This window comes from Octopus bimaculoides, chromosome 1 (assembly GCF_001194135.2).
Source record: "Octopus bimaculoides isolate UCB-OBI-ISO-001 chromosome 1, ASM119413v2, whole genome shotgun sequence".
NCBI lineage: Eukaryota > Metazoa > Mollusca > Cephalopoda > Octopoda > Octopodidae > Octopus > Octopus bimaculoides.
The window spans coordinates 154,420,394-154,442,547 of record NC_068981.1 but is presented as its reverse complement, the minus strand read 5'-3'; the positions used below and the strand labels follow the sequence as shown (position 1 = coordinate 154,442,547).

General features: G+C 31.7%; 1 protein-coding gene across 13 annotated transcripts in view; it reads right to left on the bottom strand.

Annotated features, from left to right (window-relative positions):
* The window catches only part of LOC106868432 (supervillin), a 269,304-nt gene that overhangs the window by 15,719 nt on the left and 231,431 nt on the right, over positions 1-22,154 (bottom strand). For all 13 annotated transcript variants that reach the window (XM_052971707.1, XM_052971702.1, XM_052971738.1 and 10 more), the window contains 10 exons: positions 15,792-16,045; positions 14,666-14,722; positions 12,817-12,906; positions 9,616-9,796; positions 9,229-9,386; positions 7,876-8,034; positions 5,957-6,093; positions 3,482-3,623; positions 1,459-1,604; positions 482-638 (listed from right to left, as the gene is read on the bottom strand). In XM_052971707.1, the coding sequence (XP_052827667.1) occupies positions 482-638; positions 1,459-1,604; positions 3,482-3,623; positions 5,957-6,093; positions 7,876-8,034; positions 9,229-9,386; positions 9,616-9,796; positions 12,817-12,906; positions 14,666-14,722; positions 15,792-16,045 (1,481 nt within the window). The remainder of the gene's footprint in view (positions 1-481; positions 639-1,458; positions 1,605-3,481; positions 3,624-5,956; positions 6,094-7,875; positions 8,035-9,228; positions 9,387-9,615; positions 9,797-12,816; positions 12,907-14,665; positions 14,723-15,791; positions 16,046-22,154) is intronic.

The window sequence follows — 22,154 nt, the reverse complement described above, 5'->3', positions numbered from 1 at the left end:
AGTGCTAGTTCCATGAAAAAAGCACTCAGTGCACTTTGTAAAGTGGTGGGTATTAAGAAGGGCATCCAGCCTTAAAATCCATGCCAAAACAGTCATTGAAGCTCAACACAATTTTCTGGCTTTGAGACTCTGTTGAACCATCCAATCCATTTCAATGAGGAGGAAGAGGATGACAATGAAGGAAATGTTATTTCAGCTAGATATTCTTATGAAGTACTGAACCGTTATAATAAAGTGAAGTATGTTCTTTATGTTACAATCAAGTAACTAAAGCTAGTAGAATGGTGTGTTTACTTAATCTTGAACTCAAGACCAAGAGGGTCAGTAATCTACCACAAAGATGATTTTAATTTAATTGGTGAGAAAACTGGAAAATTTATAACAATCTGTATTGAAATATGAAATTACAATTTGCTACTAAAATATGGAATAACAAAATATTGCTAAAATGGTTTTAAAATAAAAGTGTTTTGATTCATACATCTTATAGGAGACAACTGATTTATTACTGCAGACTCATAATTGTAGCCTTTGTTCCAAAGCTGCTGAGCAAGTTCAAGTCCCAGCTTTTTCTTTAAAGGTGTGGCTTTCTTTCCTTGCCAGACATACAATTCACAGCCAAAATCAAAGACTAGTACCTGAAACAAAATTTGAATATATGTAAGCTCATAGTGTATACATAGTAACAATCATCTGAAGATAATATTAGTTTAGCTATTGGAATTGCTAAATTGAAAAATGTAAGTTTTATTTATCAAGTAGTCATCTATTGTTGCTATAACTCTAACAACACAAAATAACAGCTGCTATGTTTTCAATATTAATGAAACAACATAATTTAGGACTAATTCTGGCCAAAAATATCAGATTGAGCATTAATCTAACTTGTATGATTTTCCAGCACATGCACAAATATATGTGGATACATGTAACTACATACATGTTCACAGAAATGCACATACATGGACATATGCAATTACACAACTATGCACACAAACATACATACACACACACACAAAACAGAACTATTAATTTATAAACAATAATCAAAGATCAGTTGAAAAAGAATAGTGACAGAAATTTACATAAATGTTGGGAAAATTGAAGAGCACGGATTTGAAAAGAAGACCAGTGATGTTATTTTACAAAAATTCAGTCAAGGAAATGAGTTTATAGATAAAAAGATAAAATAATAATATTGGTTAAGTACATTATAAAACAAACTGCCAGGTAAAATTCTATATAAAACCATTAGTTAGGGAAATTATAAGAATAGAGGAAACATCCAAATTAGTGTTCTAACCTGTTATTGCAATGTATGGAATAATGAGCTACAGGGAACATTTTCAATTGAAATAATAAATGTGAAAACTCACAAAGTACTTCAAAAGACAATGACAGCAAACATTTAGATAAATAGTTAGAGCAACAATTTTTTAATGAGGTATGTAAACTAACTTCATTGCTCTTCAACATTTCATGTTTTGGAGAATCTCCCCAGTATTCTTCATATGGTTTCAAGCAATTCTTTTCAATCTTATAGATCATATTTGTATTAATTATAGCATTTTCATATACTTCATCTTCATCAGGAGGTCCGCACTCTGAAAAACGAGACAGACCAAGTTTTAATAGATTAATTTGAATATTATTGTGGGCAAAAATACAGCTAAAACATGTGACTTTAATAATATTTACAGTAAAGAATTTTAATTATCATCACATATATTGAAACTATAATGTTATAAACTTCAATTCTTGTGAATGATCATAAGAATTACTTTATCCCACCAATAAAGAGTGATGCAAGGGTGTATGACCTTACAATCTTTTAGAATTTATCCCTTATACTTCTCTACAATAGTAAATAACAATTATAAATCTATAGAAAAATACATGCAAAATTTTATCTATGAAAGGGGGATGTTCAGCAAAAACTGACTGAAAATTGTACTGAAACATACAATTCATGTTGCAATCAATAAATATATGAGATAGTTATACAGAATACAAGGATATATCTTTGGATTAAATTTACTGATAGAAGGCAAGAGGGTGAATTAAGTCCAAGAATTGCAGGTGCTGGTGCAGTAATGCACCAGCTTCAGCAGTCAGTCATGAGAAAAAGGAAGGTAAGTGTAAAAGCTAAACTCATGATCTTCCAATTTGATGTCCAACTTTATCTATGGTTATGAATCTTGGGTAATGACTGAAAGAACTTGATTGCAAAGACAAGTAACCAAAATAGAGTTCCTCCAAAGGATCTTTGAAGTAACATTACTTGAAAAAGTGTGTGTAGCTTGGTGACCAGAGAGGCACTCCAAGCAGAGCTGCTATTTCTCCAAATTGAGAGATCTCAGCTTTGATACTATGGACATGTGGTAAGAATGTTTAGAGAAAAGATCACTGGACAAGTTTTATAGGGAAAAGCAACTAGCATGAGATCCAGTAGTAGGCCAAGAGTAAGATGATTGGATAACATCCATAAGCGCAGTTGGCCTCACTTGAGATCCAGTTGGATCAATTGGAAAGGGTTGCTTCTGACAGACCCAATAGATGTCATGCTTGAGGGCTCTGCCCCAACAATCTTCCCAGGAATAAGTGAGTGAAGAAGATGAGATGAGATATGCAAATATAATCACTGAATCATACACTAAATTACAGATTCCTTAGGGAGGAAAAACGTCTATAGTGAAAATATTCTACAACAGTTTTCAAAACAATGCATTCTTTTTCTCACTCTTAAACAGGAAACTTTTTACAAGATAATATATCTTTCTATTTTTCTTGTATATATTAGACAACATTTGTAAAGAATGTTAAAACTATTGAGATATGTCTCAGTTACTTATAAAAACGTTATGAGATGAGTAATAAAAAACATTCTTCAAAAACTGAAACCCTAAAAGTTCATGCGTTTAAATTAGTAACAGTGGAAAGTATATGAGAGAGAAACAACTGCTCTGATTTTTGGAATATGAGGAGAATTTGTGGCTTGAATAAGGTGAGAAGCTGCAATCTCATATTCATTTCAAATTTTGGCACAAGGCCAGCAATTTTGGGGAAGGGATAAATCAATTACATTGATTCCAATGCTCAACTGCTATTTATTTTATCAACCCTGAAAGTATGAAAGGCAAAGTCGACCTTAGTGGAATTTGAAATCAGAACATAAAGATGGACAAATGCCACTAAGCATTTTGTTTAGTGTGCTAATGATTCAGCCAGCTCACTGTTGCAATTTAGTATTAATAACTACCTAAACAAGTTCTAGAAAAAAAATGTAGTTGTGTCATATTTTTCAAATCCATACTTTTGTCAGATTTAATGAGAAAGGATAAGGACTATTGGTAAAAGAGTATTCTGGGAACTGTTCCAACCAATATCAACATAAGAAAATCCTGTTCAGTAAATGGAAGTGATAGAATTAAAAGTATTCAGAATTTCTTTAAAAGATGGTATTTTTCAACATAAATCATACCTTGACAATCATCCTCAGAGCCTTGCAGTAAATTCCAAAATACAGGACTTGATACTTTCTTGCTGTCGATCATCACAAATGGTGCTGAAGATCTATAGCCAAGATCTTTTTTCTGTTGAACATGGGTAGCTATATCTGCAGACTAAAACGAAAGTAAAATAAATATATAAGATTATACCATATTTTTTTATAAATATTTTCATGAATGTCATGAATAATAAGCTATTCCTGTAGTCTTTGTAGTGTACAGTTTTATTTTTCCAACACACTTTCTTTTTCAAAGCTTTTCTAGAAGTTTAGAGATACTGATTACATAGAATCAAAGAAATAAATAAGTCACAATAATCATCTTAAGAGGTTTAAAATCAGTCTTTATAGCTTATGTAATTATTTAAATGTGGAGGCGCAATGGCCCAGTGGTTAGGGCAGTGGATTCGCAGTCATAGGATCGCGGTTTCAATTCCTAGACCAGGCGTTGTGAGTGCTTATTGAGCGAAAACACCTAAAGCTCCACGAGGCTCCGGCAGGGGATGGTGGCAAACCCTGCTGTACTCTTTCACCACAACTTTCTCTCACTCTTACTTCCTGTTTCTGTTGTACCTGTAATTCAAAGGGCCAGCCTTGTCACACTGTCACGCTGAATATCCCCGAGAACTACGTTAAGGGTACAAGTGTCTGTGGAGTGGTCAGCTACTTGCACGTTAATTTCACGAGCAGGTTGTTCCGTTGATCAGAACAACTGAAACCCTCGACATCGTAAGCGACGGAGTGCCAACAACAACAACAATTATTTAAATAATGGAGCTATTCAATAATTCACACCTAGCAATAATATCACTTTCAAAACTTATTTCCAAAAAGTTACTAATAATTTCAAAATCATAACATAAATTATGTTGAAACAAGCAATAAAAAGACAAACCAGTAGTTCAAATGTAATTATTGTGCTCTTCTTCGTTAAAAAACATTAAACACACCATTCTCCACACTTTGATGATTTGGAGAATGAAGGGTACACTAAATGCTTACCATACAATACAGTTAATACTATTAATACTATATACAAAAGTATTGCAATACCTCTAGATACCCCCAATACAAGTTTACCTCTACTAGACACTGATTTATAGACAGAAAACTTACTCATCAATACATCATAAAAACCTGACATAAAATACATGACGCAGAGTCTATGACCCTTGGTGAGAACATTGTTAACTACAACACACTTGCTTCTGTTGGAAACTGCCAACATCAAAACATCTTAATGACAAACTTCATAAGAATAATGAAAATGCAACGAGAATGTAACATTCAAAAGTGGCACTCAGATTGGTGCAGGATGGGGATGAATGCAATGGGGAGTGTGTGAAAGCTGTGGTGAGGATGGTGAAAGTGTGAGGGAAGGAAATAGAGATGGGGAGATGAGACAAACATTACAAAACTCAACTGACCTCACCTTGGATGTTGGATAAATTATATTAATGCTAGAGAGGCTTCTGAATCACTGTTTATATATGCACACACACACACACACATGCACAAACTGTTGCTGTTATCACAATCATGATCACCACCATCATCATCATGTCCTTTTTTTCCAACAGAACATGTTGCTATTTGTCACATTCTTTTCACATCTTTTATGAGATTCATCATCCTGACATCAGCTTTTACCACTTCTACCTCTGTCTCCATTAGACTGTCTCTTCTACAGTTTACCTATCCAGTCCTCCAAGTACCTCATATGACTGTATCAATGTGGTTTCCATTCATGCAAACTACAATGGGTTCCTCTCATATTTTATTTATCTTTCAACTCATTTGTACCACATCATGCATGCATATTAACAGCATAGAGCCAGTGGGCCAGGTTTGTTTCATTCCTCTCCAACCTCTGTACATCCTCCATATTCAGTGCCCATGTCTCACCACGATGCAGCATAATACTTCAAACACAAGGAACAGACATTCTACTTTTTATTCAAAGAGAGAAACCTCTTATTGCTAGCAGAGTTGATAACATCCTGAACTTTTTCCACCCAGTTCTTATTCTGGTTACTATGCTTTCAGAGCACCCACTTCCACTACTGATTAGGTTGCCAAGACAACAGAAATTATCAATAGAAACTACTACTGAACTTTCCAAGCATTGAAAATAATTTTACTACTGCACTGACAAACTGCCTGAGATCCCAGTACACCTCTTGTGCACCCACATGTACGCACACTAGCTATAAAGTTACAATGAGATTTAGATAAAATAATCAATTAAACATTTTGCTTTGATGAGGAATTAGTATGTTTGTCTTCACTAGGTTTTCCTTTGTTGAAAAAAAATATGAAATGGTTTAGGCAGTTACTAGCTCACCATATTTATTAAAAAAGTAAAAAAATTCTTATTTGAAATTTTATTTGCAACGTCATTATATCACTTAAATAGAAACAACAACATGAATAAAATGTTTCCTTTACCTTAGCTTTTTCAATGACATTGGTGAATTCTCCTGCCCAGTTAATGACTTTATCTGGCGTTACTAGAACATAACAGTCTCCATGGTTCACAGATTTGGCACATGGCTCAACTAGTCTAGTCTGAACATGCCGCCGACCTTTAATATAGAATGAAAGTAGTGCATTTACAATAGTTTCTAGTCTTTAATGAAACAATTATTTGTCTGAGGCTAGTATATGCATTAGGGATTTAATTACATGAACAACTGGTTAAAAGGTTTTGTTATATAATTACATAACTAATAAAATAAACCCAGCATCAGAGGAAAACGACATTGAACCTGCATCAACAGAAATCATTAAATAAAATTCACAAATATGGTTAAGCTTGTGTGCCATGGTGGAAATGTAGACATTAGATGCAGGTATATCTGTGTGGTTAAGAAGTTCACTTCACAAAGACATGGTTTGGAGTTTAATCCCACTGCACAGTATCTTGGTCAAGTGTCTTCTGTTGTAGCTCTAGGCCAACCAATGCCTTGTGAGTGAATTTGGTACATAGAAACCAAGTGGAAGTCTGTCAAATGTGTGTGTGTGTGTGTGTGTGTGTGTGCATGTGCATGAATGCAAGCATACACACATTTGTGTGCACACATGCACATATGTATATTTGCGTTTTTGTTTTTGCCTTTCACTGTTTGACAACCATGTTGGTTTGTTAATGTCTCCAAAACTTAGTGGTTCAACAAAAAGAGATTGATAGTATAAGTAACACACTTAAAAGTACTAGGAACAATTTGATCAACTAAACTCCTCAAAATGGTGCTTCAACATAGCCTTAGCTGAAAGACTGAAACAAATAAAAGATAGCTGAATCTATGTCTCTATGATAGTATGTTAACTTATTGACATTGTGAACACTAAATACTTATTAGCTTTGATAGCATATAAGTATAGCAAACTGTGTGTATGTGCTTTTTATCCCTATACCCCTTAAAAAAGCAATATGAAGCAATGTGACGTAGAAGTATACCGCTAACATACAAGTCTGCAGCACAGTTTTGATTCCTGGGTGTTGCTATTTCACTTCACTAACACTGCTTATGCCCTGGGAAAAGGCATGAAAATCACACAATCTCATCACATTTAAATCTGAGAGTTTGTAGTGACGTAAAAAATCAATATTTCACTAGCTGCTTTCATTATCAACTTACATTTGTGTTAGCTAAAGAGACATTAATGTTGATAGAAATTACATATTTACAGCTGTTACCTCATTGTAGGTTCAAGCTGTGACCACTGTTTGAAGTGACTCATCTAATTTCGATAAAGTCGGCTTCTAAATATTCCCATCTAACATTTGGATGAAAAGTAGTAAACCAATGATCAGTGTCAAGATTTTCACCTATTTTCAGAAATAGCTTGTTTTCAGTTAGGATTTTCTAATAACAAAACTGTATATCAATACATAAATAAAATACAAAAACTAAGAAATTCATCAAAAGCTTTAACCTACTTTCAAAAGATTTTTTTCAAGAAAATAAATTCTACCATCTTTTTATGAAAAAAAATCTCTATATATTTTGAAAGATTAAATCAACTGCAAAATAAAATGTTTCATTTGCATATTTACAAAATAATAAAAATTTCATGAGACAATATCAATATAAATTAAATAGGGAAACTTAACACTGATTTCAAGTTTTGGCACAAGGCCAGCAATTTTGGGGGAGGTGTAGGTCAATTAAATCAACTTCAGTGTTCAACTGGTACTTATTTTATTAACCCTGAAAGGATGAAAGGGAAAGTTGACCTCAGCGGAATTTGAACTCAGAATGTAAAGACAGGTGAAATGCTGCTAAGCATTTTGCCCAGCATGCTAACAATTCTGCCAGCTTACTGCCTAAAGAAACTGTTAATATTAAAATAGCATTTCTAACCTTTAATTTGGAATAACATAATTGGTTTGTATGGTAGATAGCGGTTGGTTCCAGGAGTTGGGTTTGAAGTATCAGTTTTTCTTAGTTCAATTTTAGAAAAGTTTTCTTTGCTGGCAAGTCCAGCTAAAGCTGCTTCTGCAAATCCAGCGTCCTTACTAACTGAAAACAAAATGACAATAAGAGATTCAGAATCTATAAAGGAGAATAGTGTGTAAATATCTTTAATTCTATAACAATTTATCTGTAATATTTTATATTATGAAATATGTTGGCTTTTCACTCAAACTCAGCATAAATAGACTGTTTACTTTTCATTCCATCATTTTCTTGTTAAACTTAATAACACTGCCTTCCCATTCTTTGTCCTTGTCCATATATACATTTTGTGTTTTGAAAAGCAAAATACTTCTTTGTCATTATAAATCCATAACTTTTATGAATTTACAAAATTTCCAATTGATTTTCTCCTCTTGCCACTCCAGCTCTCTCTCATACACATACACATACACACACACACACACACATAGAAATGCAAATATTGTTTTGATAATGATAATATAATCTTCATGTGGAACAATTTCTCATCAGAAATTTTTTGTACCATCAAATGTTAAACCTGAAAAAAATGTTTATAAGTTATGTTAAATACCTTATCATTGCAAAAAATAGAAATTGCTAAATTAGTACCAGACTTTAAAAAAAATTAGTACTGAAGTCAATACAGTACCGTGCAAAATTCTTTGGCTTTTTAAACTATTGTAAATTTCTACTAATTGCTAACTTGTAAGTGGACGTTTTGCATTGTGTTTTTTAAAGATGAAACATTGGTCCTGTTGGAGTCATTTCTATACCTAATCGTTATATATGCTGTATAACTGACTCAAACCCTTTTAGGTAGTGCTTCAGAAAGGCTGCAGCCAAATGACTAAAACAAGCAAAAGAGTTTATATATTCTTTCAGGAAGTTCATATATTCTTTAAATTATTTTTAGCTGATTGCTTCTAATTTAACATCTAAATACTTTAGTAATACATTTCAGAGCAATGAGTACATAAAGTGAATGTACAACAGCTGTAAAAATAAAAATTTAAGTTAAAAAAATGCAATTAGAGTAATAAATAAATTCAGTTGCAGGATATACTTTAAATATTATTTTGCTGTTACTGCTAAATGTAACTAATTGGGGAGTTTCCATATGGTTGTTCAACCTGCTACAAAATAACAGTCAAATTTCTCTCAAATCACAGCCAACGTCTTAATAAAAGGATGTAATTGTCACAGCTGGAATACTTTTGATCAAAGGTCTCACTGATCTGGGACTAAACAACTGTTACTTCTCTTTGTTATACTCACTGATTTCTTTTTTTATTCTCTTCATTTCCATCTCGGCAATATTTGTTTTATATTCTTGGTACTCTTTTTTTTCAAGATTTACTGAACGTGATTTTAATGGATTCTTGCTACGGGCTTGTACATTCTTTTTGGGCCTGGCTTTCATATTGTGCAACAATCTATAAAAAAAAAATTACATAACTAAATATTTGCATAGTACAAAGCTCAAGCCTAAATATTGTGTTTAAATTATATTCAATTTATAATTAATATCCCAATTCGTGAACAATTATGCTGATGATTACATGTTTCCCTTGGAACAATCGTCAGTTCATTGCATTTCTGACAGTGAGAGTGAAAAGAGAGAGGTATAAATAAATCAGTTACTGTAAAAACTGTTTTACTTACAATTTCTGTGAATCTCTAAATATTGCATCAAAATCTTCAACATTTAAATCTAAGGTCTCAGTTTCATCTAAAACATTGGTACTGCAACCAAAGAACTGATGAAGTCCTTCTGATGTCATATCAGGTAGGTGTACAACTGAGTTGACATTCTTTTCCTCTTCCTCAATGTCAATGTGTTTGTCTGGTAATAAAAATTAGAATTAGTCAAGAACAAACACAAAAATACAATATTTTGCTAAGTTTTGTGGTGTGTATGTGAATGTATGTGTGTGTGTATTGTTTAGAACATGTATAAATACTGAATTGAAAACAATTTTTAATTTAATCTTTATTTGAAAACAAGTGATTTAAGATATTTTTGTAAATGATTCTTGACAGCGTCCTTGTTAACCATATGCACCATACGCTACTAAAGATTATTTTCTTATTTTTGAAATTCAAATTCACACACATCATCATCATCATTATCATTTTAATGTCCACTCTCCCTTACTTGAATGGAGCAGGCAGAATTTGTTGTGGTTAGGTTTTCTGTAGTCAAATGCCCATATTATTGCATACTCTTACCTGTTTCCAAACAATATACACATGTACATGTAAATATGTATACACACACACATATATATATACACATACATATAATATATCTACATACATACATATATATATATATATATATATATATATATATATATACACATACACAAGTGTGGCTGTGTAATTAAGAAGTTTACTTCCCAGTCACATAGTTTCAGATTCTATCCCATTGCATGGCATTTTGGGCAAATGTCTTCTACTATAGCTGTGGATCAACAAAAGCCTTCTAAGTATATTTGGTAAACAGAAACTGAAAGAAAGCCGTCTTATCAATATGTATGTGTATGTGTACATTTGTGCATGTTTATGCCTTGACATCACATGATTGTTGTAAATGTCATTCATTTCAAATATTCTGCATATTCTCACCATGGAGAAAAATAACTCTATTTGGAAACAGGTGAGGGTTGACAACAGGAAAGGCATCTGGCTATAGAAAATCTACCTCAATAAACTCTGTTTGACTCATGCAAGCATGGAAATATGGACATTAAACAATAATGATGAAATATACATACACACATGCAGATACACACTCACACTTATATATAGGTATACATACATGCAGACACACACACACACACACACACACACACACACACACACACGCACACACACACATACATACACACATACACACACACACACAATTATGAAAATGCTTTATTATCTGCTAATTAATTAGTTTTCTAATGTTAAAAGCAACAAAACTATTTCTCTCTGTGTATAGATATTATAAAAATAGGCTCTGAGATAAAAAAAAAAAAGTTCCTGCATTCTTTTGTGGGTGTTCTAGAATGTGTGAAAGTATATATATATATATATATATATATATATAATTTATGCTGCACTGTTTTGATTCTGTCTCTCAACTCCTTATCTTTATCTGCAGTGGTGTCATTTTGGAGAACACACCAAAAGTAGTCAACTGACCTAGATTCATTACAGACAGAGAAAAGGAAAACAAAACAAGCGGAAGAAAAACATTCAGTGAAGTACTTCATGTTCTTAGAAACTAATTCGCTGTCATTAGGCAGAAACGGTAATTAATGGAACAAATTTATGATGACCTTGATTATTAAAGTATTTTTCATATTTAACTTGTAACCTTTTTTAAATGGTTGGGGAATTACATGGATACCACAAGATTCCAACTCCCTTAACTTCCTAATGGCAAACATGTTTTAATGTCAAACTATTTAAAGTATATACTCTATGCTATGTTTTTGACCAATTTAATAGTATCTTATTAGCATTTAAACTACTGAAACATAACTTGCATTCCAGATCATTTCAGTGCAGAAAATTCTTGTAGACATTCAATCTTATGCCTTTTATTTATCACTGTTTAACCTCCCCCATTAATGTATATTGGCTTCATCTACAATACATTTTGTTTAGATTTACAATATCGCCTTGCACAATGTTATATGATGTACCTTCTGTGCAGCTTAATGATCTCAGATTTAAGTTAAATCTTCCTATGAATGTCTACTAATTATTCCCAGCACTTTTTCATCTGGGTGTTTCTACAGTATATTCATTTCTCCAGTCAATGTTTCCAATGCAAAGACAGCTATTTTTACAATTTACTTATTTTCAGTCTTCCTTTCAACCTAATTTCTAAAGCAAGGGTTTTCAACCAGGGTCCATATAAGATTTTTCTTGTTGAAATTTATGAGCAATAAATTGCTTATACTTCTACAATACGCAAAATATTTTAACTTCTGTATACAATTCCTAATAATATTTGATCATAAAAATGCAGTAGGGGATGTTTTTATATACACATCGAATGGCTATGAAAATCTAGTAGAAGAGAAGAGGAATCAAAGGGGTTCATAGGCAAAAAATGGTTGAGAACCAATATTCTAAAGGATTCTCCTATTCACCACTTAACTGAAGGTCCCCTTAATTTGCTACATATAATTCACTGCAATATACATTATGTCTCTAACAGTCTACATTTTGTATGCAGACAAACATCTTCAAACAAGATGTTCGAAATCTGGAGAAAATTAGTCCATGCATGATGAGGCTAAAAACAAGATCAGGATCAGCCCTCCACTCTTACAGGGTGGTTCAAGACTGAATGTCAATGAGAACATTCTATATATGCCAACAACTTGAATAGCATCGTGAAAAAAAAAAACTTAAATTTGAAACTAGAAAAGATGAAAGGCACTCAAAAAATATGGAGGCTACTGAGAATAAGATTAAGTACTGATAAAAAAATCAGAGGTAAGTGAGAAATAACTTTATTTACACTGCAGAAAAGGAAAAAGAAACTCAACAATGTATAGCTGATGTATATAAGGAGTAGAACAGTTTTCAGAATTGACAGGAAACCAGAACTTCAAATGTACTAAAGTAACTTAATAGTTAAAGCTGCCATAAATTAAAGACCAAGGACTTCTCAAATGTAGATATGGTCACTACATTATTGATATAATTAGTGCTAGAGATGACCTTAGAGATAACATTAGTGGTTACAATGTCAAGGGTGGAAAGAAGTCAAAAAGGAGTGCTTCCTACATTAACAAATTTATTATCATAACAAAAATACAAAATAAAAATGGATAAAATTCTGAAAAATTCTATTACCAGATGAAATAATTTCTGTAGGTTTAGGAATTTTCCAATCTGCCTTTGTTGGTGAAGTGGGTGAAATTAGACCACCAGATTCATCTGATTCTAGGAAGAGAAAAAAATTGCATGATAATCTTGAAATAAAATATCACATTCATATCTCATTCAGAATATCATTAAGTAAAACCTACTTAAAACTTAAAATATTACAATAAATATTTTGTTCTTACAAAAAAAGTCAATGTACACTCACAAATTTTACTGAACTGAGAAGACTTCAATAACTCAAATTAAAGAAAATGCAATTTTACCCCTTTCATTACCAACCCAACTGAAACCAGCTCTGGCTCTGAGAACAAATGTTTTGTTTTCATAAGTTTTTAATTAAAATCTTCCACCAAACCTTAGTCACAATGTATGTTCCTAACACTAGCTGAAAGATAATTAAGTTATTTTACTAAATTCTTTGTTATATTTAATGCAATTGAAAGAAATGCAGAGCATCTCAAAATACAGTAACAAAAGGGTTAAATTAATTGAAATAGAGATGTGGAAAATCTATTCTCAGTGGGAAAACTGATTTAATCAATTATTAACTATAAAAGTTAATGAGCTACTGAAATTTTAAATCATTTCCCCTTCCACACAAAAGGTATTTTTTGTAAATTGGGATTTGAGTGAAGATCAAATTAATACAATTTGTTTTAGTGGTAAGGCCTGAGTAGAAGAAGCTCTTTTTGAAAAGCTTCAAGTCTAGGGAACAGCATGACTGGGTAAAGGAGGTTGTTGTCACTATTCAGCCCCAGATCTGCTCTGATCAAGCAGACTTATGGCCAAAGACATTCCAGCCATAAACATCCCATTTTTTTCTTTCAGATATTTCCTTCCTTTTTGAAGACAGTAGGGAGTAAAATGAGGGATATGTTGCTGCTATATCCATTAGATCAAGCAATAACAGAGAGGTTCCTTCATTGGCTAATGACTAGATAGAGATAGTGCAATTAATTATGAATCTCAATTGGTACAGGTTTATTGTTGAAGAAAATAAGAAGGTGGAAAGTGAGTTACAAGGGGATGTGTGTTGGTTGTAGAATGTTGGATATGATTTGAGATGTTTCTGTGTGTAGCAACAGCACCAACCAGATATGTGAATAGTATTTAATATGAGTCATATTTGTGTTTTGCAAAGGCTTAGTAACTGATTAATAAGAGGCCTGAAGTATTTTCTGCTTCTATAGAAGTTTAGTTTTTAGTATGCAGTTTTATATTCGAGATGGCCATAACAGATCATCAGAGGTGTGAGATCTAGAACTTATAGCTAGCTTAAAGGTTTTAGCTGCATTTTGTTAATAAATATGGTGCTGATATTGTTTCCCTCACATATGTAGTGACTATGTATTGGTGCTATTGAAGGAGATTAAGATATGACCAGTTGTTTTGTAGGATGTTTTTGAGGTTTCTGTTCATGAAAGGATAGCAAACTGCAGGTAGAAAGGAGGAAAGAAGAGTGGTACCATATGCAGAGGAATGTGTATTAGAAGTGACAGAGAGGTTACTAATGCAGAGGAGGAAAATTGATACAATACAGAGTGGAGTGAGATTTTTTTTTGCATACATTGTGATGAAGCAATTTGGCAGCAAATTTCTGATGAATAATAATTGTTGTGGTTACATCAAAATACAACTTGTACTTTCAAAATCTTCTAATATCAGCTTATAAAACTTTGCTTTGACTTTCTCTATTCCCAAGTAGATCTCTGTTGTTAACAACTCTTTCTTTAAATTCTAGTGACTATAAACAGTGAAAAATTATATATCATTTAACTGTACTTCTTTACAAGTGATGTCAAAAGAAATAACTTACCTGTGAATGATCTCTGCTTGATTTGAGACAAAACAGTCTTCTCTCTAACGACACAACCTAAACATGGAAAGAATAAATGTTAATTTGATATAAAAAGTGTGAATCTAAAAAGACAAAAATATTTTACAAAAAATATTCCAATAATACACAGGCTTGTAAAATAATAAATTTAGCATTATTACAAATAATGCAGAGAGTACATTATATACAGGAGCCATTATGTACAGGACATTCAGTCAAGAAATTTGAAGCCCATATCATATGCTATAACAAAGTGTCTTATGTTTTTGACAAAGATGCTTATCTTCCAATAGCTGAATCTACTTTCCTCTAAATAAATGTTGTGCATGTTATAATTCACCTGTGATGGCTGTAGACATTACACAGATAATTTTGTTACATTCTTGAATTTGAATTCAAATCCTCTCATGCAATATAAGCTTTTGTGCTAGATTAACCTACCCAGGGAGAGATTTATTTTTATATGTTCAACACAAGAGAAACTGAAACTAAGAAAAGGTCTCACAGAAGAGTTTAGTTTAAATTCAAGCTCAATTAATGTTGCCTATTAAAAGATGTATAACTCAATAAATGAACGTAATTTAAACAGAGGCATATGAGGTTAATTTTTCTGGACGCAAATCAGGTTTAAGTTACAAAAATATGGGCAACACTTGGAAACTAAAATGTCTCTTTTTATCCTACACCCACCTACCTTCCCTATTTCTATTAAAGCTGTAACTATAAAACTCTGGAACCTGGTGCTGCCCCTGGCATTGCCAGTTCCTGCAAAGCTGTCCAACCCATGCCAACATAGAAAACAGATGTTAAATGATGAGGACATAAAACTGTTGATATATAAGAAATGGAATTTGAAAGTGGACAAGAACTGCAGAGGCACTGAGTAGAAAACTAAACACAATTACCATAGCTTACAAAAATAAAGCTGTTGAAACATTGAACAATTTAAGTCTAAAAGTTTTAGCTGAAGATTTTCAAAAGGTTTTCAGATTAAAGTGATGAATTTTGTTACAAAAATATTTTATTATGAGTTGCTCATGCAAAAAATAATAGTTATTATCAAAAAGGAAAAAGAAGAAAAGCCTCTCACATATCTTTAACTCACCTGATTTACTCAACTTGCCTGCAACAGTAAATAACTGGGCATCACTCTCTTCAACTCTATTCTTCCACGATGTCTGTGAAGATTTTAACTGAGACATTCTTTCAGAAAGATTAATAGGGCGAACTGGTGTACTAAAAGGACTAGGGGACCTTGCTTTAACCATTTCTCTATCCGGGCTAGAACTGGGACTATCACTTTGTTTGTAGACTCGCTTCTTCCAATCGTTTTCACCACTCTTCTTAAGAGCTTCCAACCTGAGAGTTGCAACAATAACAAAGGAATATTAAAGTATGTTTACAAATTTCAATGAATGTTTAGTTGCATTTTTTATTAAAATAAATTACTATATAACTGGAACTACAAAGTTAAACCAAATTACTACAACATATAGAAAAAATTAATATATCTGAGGGGAAATAGACTAATTAACAACTTATTACTGGTTGTTATTCGACTCAGATTAGTTGATTAATTTAAATGTAGTCAAACCTAATGAATTCAAAAATATGATTTTTAAAAATCCATTAGGTTTATGGCCTAATATTCAGAATATTCAATCTCATGCTTTTAAAAATAAAATCAATTTTAATCTAGAAAACATCTTGTAATTTAGAAAACGAAGCTGGTTACAATATTTAAAAATCATTTTAACTGGTGATAAGAAACCAACATTCAATTAATTAAACATTCTAGAAACCTAAAATAGACCACACACATGGAATGTTGCTTTAAGCACCATAAATGGATAACTATATTTGCTTGCATCTACGCAGCTAAAAAAATTAAGTAATATGCCCATAGTATAGCTTAGTGATAAGCATCAGGAAAGACTCATTATAAAAGAAAAATCTTTGTCATATATCCATGCAAATGTTTTTGAATTTACGATCTCAGCATAAGAAAAAAATTAATATAATGCTAAAATGGAACATTTTATAGTTAAAACTAACAATAGTAAAAAAATTATTACAATTAAAATATTTACATCATAATTTTAATAGTTTATGTAATTCAAAATTACAATTCTTAAGTTGAAAATTTACCATTTGTTTATTTATTCTAAAACTAGTATAAGTTCTATGGAATTCTAGCTCTCATCTACCTATCTTTTAACAGATACAAACATTCATGCTCAACAACTTTAAAACTAACATTTTCTAATCATTGTAGAAAACAGCAACTGATAGCTGACACTGGTCTTGCCTTTTACAATCATGTACCTAAAATCATGTCTTGATATATATTGATAAAATATGGTAATTACATTGTTTAAATTTTTCTTCATAAGTTAGCTGATTAATCATCCAAATATATCTTTACAATAATTTTCAACTATTTATCCACTTTGACATTTCTGTATAATAATATAATATATACTGTTGTTTAGTTAGCTTCACTTGGTACAGTAGTAGACAGACAACTGAAAAATTAGAAGCTAGCTACAAGTATAGGATATGAAATAGCCCATGTCAGTTTGAGATACCCTTAAATACCAGTGTGTAACTCAATATTCATGTTGTCCTTACTGTAAGCTATACTATCCCACAAATTTAAGACCAGATGTTATGCGATGGAAGAGACAGATTTGGCTGTGTCAGTGAACAGGTCAATGAACAATACAGAAACTGCTTCTCATCAGAAGCAGTAATTAATACTTGTTATATTTCAAGATGGTTTTCTGTATTGAAAACTACCAGTATATAATCATACAATCACTCATTCGTACACTTAATATTTTGTGATATCGAATGAGAGTTGCCATTTCAGACCAATGATAAAATGTAGTGCAGTCAATTTGGGAAATAGAAACATTCTGACAGCTGTTTTAGTTCCAACAAAAAAAAGAGCACTATATATTAAAAGTTTACTAAGATAGTCCATAAAAGATACTGATGACATTGATAAAAAGTAATCAAGGCTAACACAGTGCCAGAAAAGACAAAAAATGTGATACAATATTGCTCACTATATATCATAAGCTATTATCCAGCCATATCCAGTTAACAGTCACAACTAGTTGAAGGGGGTACCCATTGTTGGGATGCCATATGGCATTGAATACCTTGATACCAACTTTGAAAAGTTAAATTACTGAAATTCTACACAGAATTCTTCCCAATATACAGAACATACTTTCTACTCCAACACAGTAATTTCTACTAATAAAAATTGTCCAATAGAAATGTAAGCTTGAATCAATCAGTACAAAATAGAATTATTTAAATATTTTTTTTTTTTTTTAGATAATCTACTCAAAACAGAGTTTCTAATTAGAAGTAACAACATCTATTATAATCTTATTTGGTCAAGTTATTTTGGTTTCTAAAAAGCAAATTCAATCTTTATATTTGAGGGTTTAACAGTTGTTCACCAAAACAAAGACATAAAATGGAATGAATTAATCAATAGCAAAGTCACACAAAAACATAATTTATAAAACTTTTTTCTTTATTTCCTAACACAAATGAAATAATATTTATAAAAGTGGTTGATAAGAGCATTTAAGTAAGCAAAATCACTATGGTCACAATTTCAAACTTTACTATATAACACACATTTCTCTACTTGGTGTATCTCCATGTAAAATAACATTTTGACAGTACATCTATCCTCATTTATCACCAATTCATTCATCACTGATCTGGGATATCATGATACAGCCAATTGTAAACTATGTTGTGCTTATAACAAATTGATCTGTGATAATACAGGTCAGTGATGACATTTTTCAGCTATTTTATTAATCATATATTATTAAATTTTACTCTAAATATCATTCCAATCATGAAACAATATCATCATGTGTATTTAAAAACTGTTTAGAGGTATTATTCGGGTAAGTCAAGGTACAACTTGGAGTCTCAGAATGAAACCTATTTTCCCCATGTGTTATTTATTTAACATGGTGTTTTTTTGGAACCAAACCACCATGATAAATGAGGCTAGATGTATATTCAAGCATACAGCTGGTTTATAATGATTAAGATGTTCACAAAGACAAATGCCTTTCTAAAAGAAGTTGGGGTGAATCATTTTATAATAATAAACTTCAAACTTTTAACATGATGTTAAGGACATAATAAGTAGTTTTCATTTTTAAAATAAGCTATTGTTTAACCTTTGGTCAGCTTTGATTGAGCAAACCTATAACCAAAGGAATTCCAGCCATAACCATTCTATCATTTTCTCATTTTTCCCCCATCAAAATAATGATGTATCTAGAATCACATTATTTAATATTTTCCCATTTTCAAGACCAGATATTATCTGATGGAAGATGTGATTTAAGGAAAATTTGGTCACTCTTTCTAGCAAATTGAGTGACTGCACATAGAATCCCTCATTACTAAACACAACATATTATTGACTTAAAAGTTAATAATTAGCTACATAATAAAAGTCAAAATTAGCTACATAAAAAGTGCAGTTTAAAACTATAAAGCTCATTAGATAAAATCCTCTACAATCAGTTTCAAATTTTACTATAATAAACATTTCTCTACTTTACTTGGTCCATCAGAAAGGTTAGTGAACTATAACAGATGGACTTACAACAATGTCTCATGCATTCACTTAACTGAGGTTTAAAAATCATAAAATGTAGTTAATTTTTTCTGAAAAAACATAGTTTTACACTTGTTTTAATGTTTTAATATGTCATCAGACAAATCAGTAAAATTTAATTTCAAAGATGAAATACTTAACACTAGAAATTGCATTAACTACAAGGCTTCTTAAATTTGGCTTAAAACTGGGTTCAGGGATTGACAAGATATTAAAAAACTAAGGAAAATCACTCTGAATTAAAATTATTGACCAAAAACATTTCTATCTAAAACTGAATTCAGAATGGATCTAAAAATCAGCTCTAAATATTACATTCTTGCCTTATTGTGGTTCATTTGAATGCAATGAAAAGGTATCATTTTTAAAATGATATTTGAACAGTTGAAACAAAATGTCAAAACATCAAAGTTAGTAATTTCCAGTTGTTAAAATTTCTATTGAAAATGCTATTAATTAGTAATGTTAAAAACTAACCAACAGAAAAGCTTCAAGACAAACAGAATATTTGCAAAACATTTCAAAACATAACACGAAAAAAAAGCACACCATTTATGTAACATAGTTGTTTTTACAACTGGTGTTAAAATACATAATTTCACATGACACAAAAATCATCAAAAATGTTTTAAATATCACTTAGCACATATAACATTGATAGTAATAATTTGCTCTATAAATGTTAATTTCAAGGTTGCATACATTATCAACTTTTAACCTAGTAAGATCACTTTAAAAGAATCCATCATGCAACACTATCACACACATTAATGTGTGTATAGGTGGCTATTTTAGATAAATAGCGAGATAACAGAATATTCTTTTGTAATCATGAAGGTTTTTCATGTTTATTCATTTTTTTTTAAAGATACTTTTTCTTGGCCCCTTTGATGTTAGTTTAGGTAAATCTGAAGTAAATTTGTGGGCAAAGAAACTTAACTTTACTTGTACACATATATAATAATATACAAATATCACTAACAAATACCTTAAATTACTTGGGCGTCACCATCATTATCATCATCAGAGCATATAAAAATATCTATTTAATTTAAGAAAACACTACATCAAAGATATTCTTAGTTATCCTCTATTGTGGTTCCTGAGGACCATTTTAAAATGTTAGTAGTATAGAGTCATAAAACAGGTTAAGTAAACACTTACTTAACATTGTAAATATTTCATATAAATGGGTTAGCTTGCATATGAAACGCACCCATGACAGTGACATGTAAAAGGCACCCAGCACACTTTGTTAAGTGGTTGGCATTAGGAAAGGCATCCAGCAATAGAAATTATACCATAGCAGACAGTTGGAGTCCAGACAGTTCCCTGCTAGCCCGCTCCATGTCAAACAGTCCAACCCAAGCCAGTATGGAGAGTGGATGTTAAACGATGATGATGATGATAATGGGCCCGAACTCTTTTGTTTTATATATATTAAATGTTAGCTAAAAACAGTTACTGTCTTCAGTATGATTAATTATCAATTAAAGAAATTAACCACAAGAAGGTAAGAAACAATTGGGAGAAATAAAAAGAAAAACTACCACTAGACTACAAAATGCATCTAAAATTATGGTGAGATTTGCATATTGTTGCAACTGTAACCTCAAAAGAGATTTTAAGAGTATCATAAATGGCACTGAATTTACAAGCCCAAAAGTGTGGTATTCTTTCCAGCATATAATCAGGTCTTAAACAAGACACAGAGGATTCACATGAGCTTACTTTAAGAAAGAACACATATGGTTGGTCAATTTAACTCTGGATTTCAACTAAGCATATATTGAGGAATGTTTCAATAGGTTTTTGAAATTAGTTACTGAAAACAAATATGCAACATCATTTCAGATATGAAAACTGGCAATGAATGGACACAATGTTGAAATCAACTAAAAATCATAAATATAGCAGCAATATATCGGATTTCATTCTGATATAAATACTAACAAATTATTTCAAGAAACTATTTGAAAACCATGTGATACCAATGGTCTTCATTATTTGTTCTCAACATTTGGTTAGTATCTGAGTTGTTTAAGAATAAAGCTAAGCAAAAGAAGTGAACCAAACAATACAAAAACATATTAGGAGAAAACACTAATCAAAAGAGGGTATCTTAATAAATAGTTTATTTCAATCTTTTAAAATGTAAAACAAAAAAGCTTCAATAAAAATTTACTTAAGCTAATTATATGCAACCTGGACATTTCATGTATATGTGTACATGTATATACATGTGTGCAATGTGTGTATACACACACAAACACACACACACATATATATATACACACACACATACATTTATAAATGAGAAGGTACATGACCTAACGTTTAGGATGTTGCACTCATGATCACAAGATCATGGATTTGATTCCCAGACCAGTCTGTTGTGTTTTTGAGCAAAACAATTCATTTCACATTACCCCAGTCTACTCAGTTGTAAAAGGGTAACTCTATGATAGACTGGCATTCCATTCAGGGAGAATGTTAGCCTGCCTAGCCAGCAGGATGGCATCGTTCAAAAGCTACAACAATGCAAGGAAGGACATTGTGACCAGTGGTGTATAACAGTGTCTGATAGTCTGGTTGATACACTGTTACAGAGACATACACATACATAAACACACACACACACACACACACAAACACATACAAACTCCAAAGCAGATCACTGAGTAGTTACAGATGTTAGAGATGCTGAGCTGTTGGGCTATGCTCCTAAGACCATGGGTTTGATTTCTGGACTAAGAAATGCAATGTGCCTTTGAATAAGCCACTTTATTTCATATTACT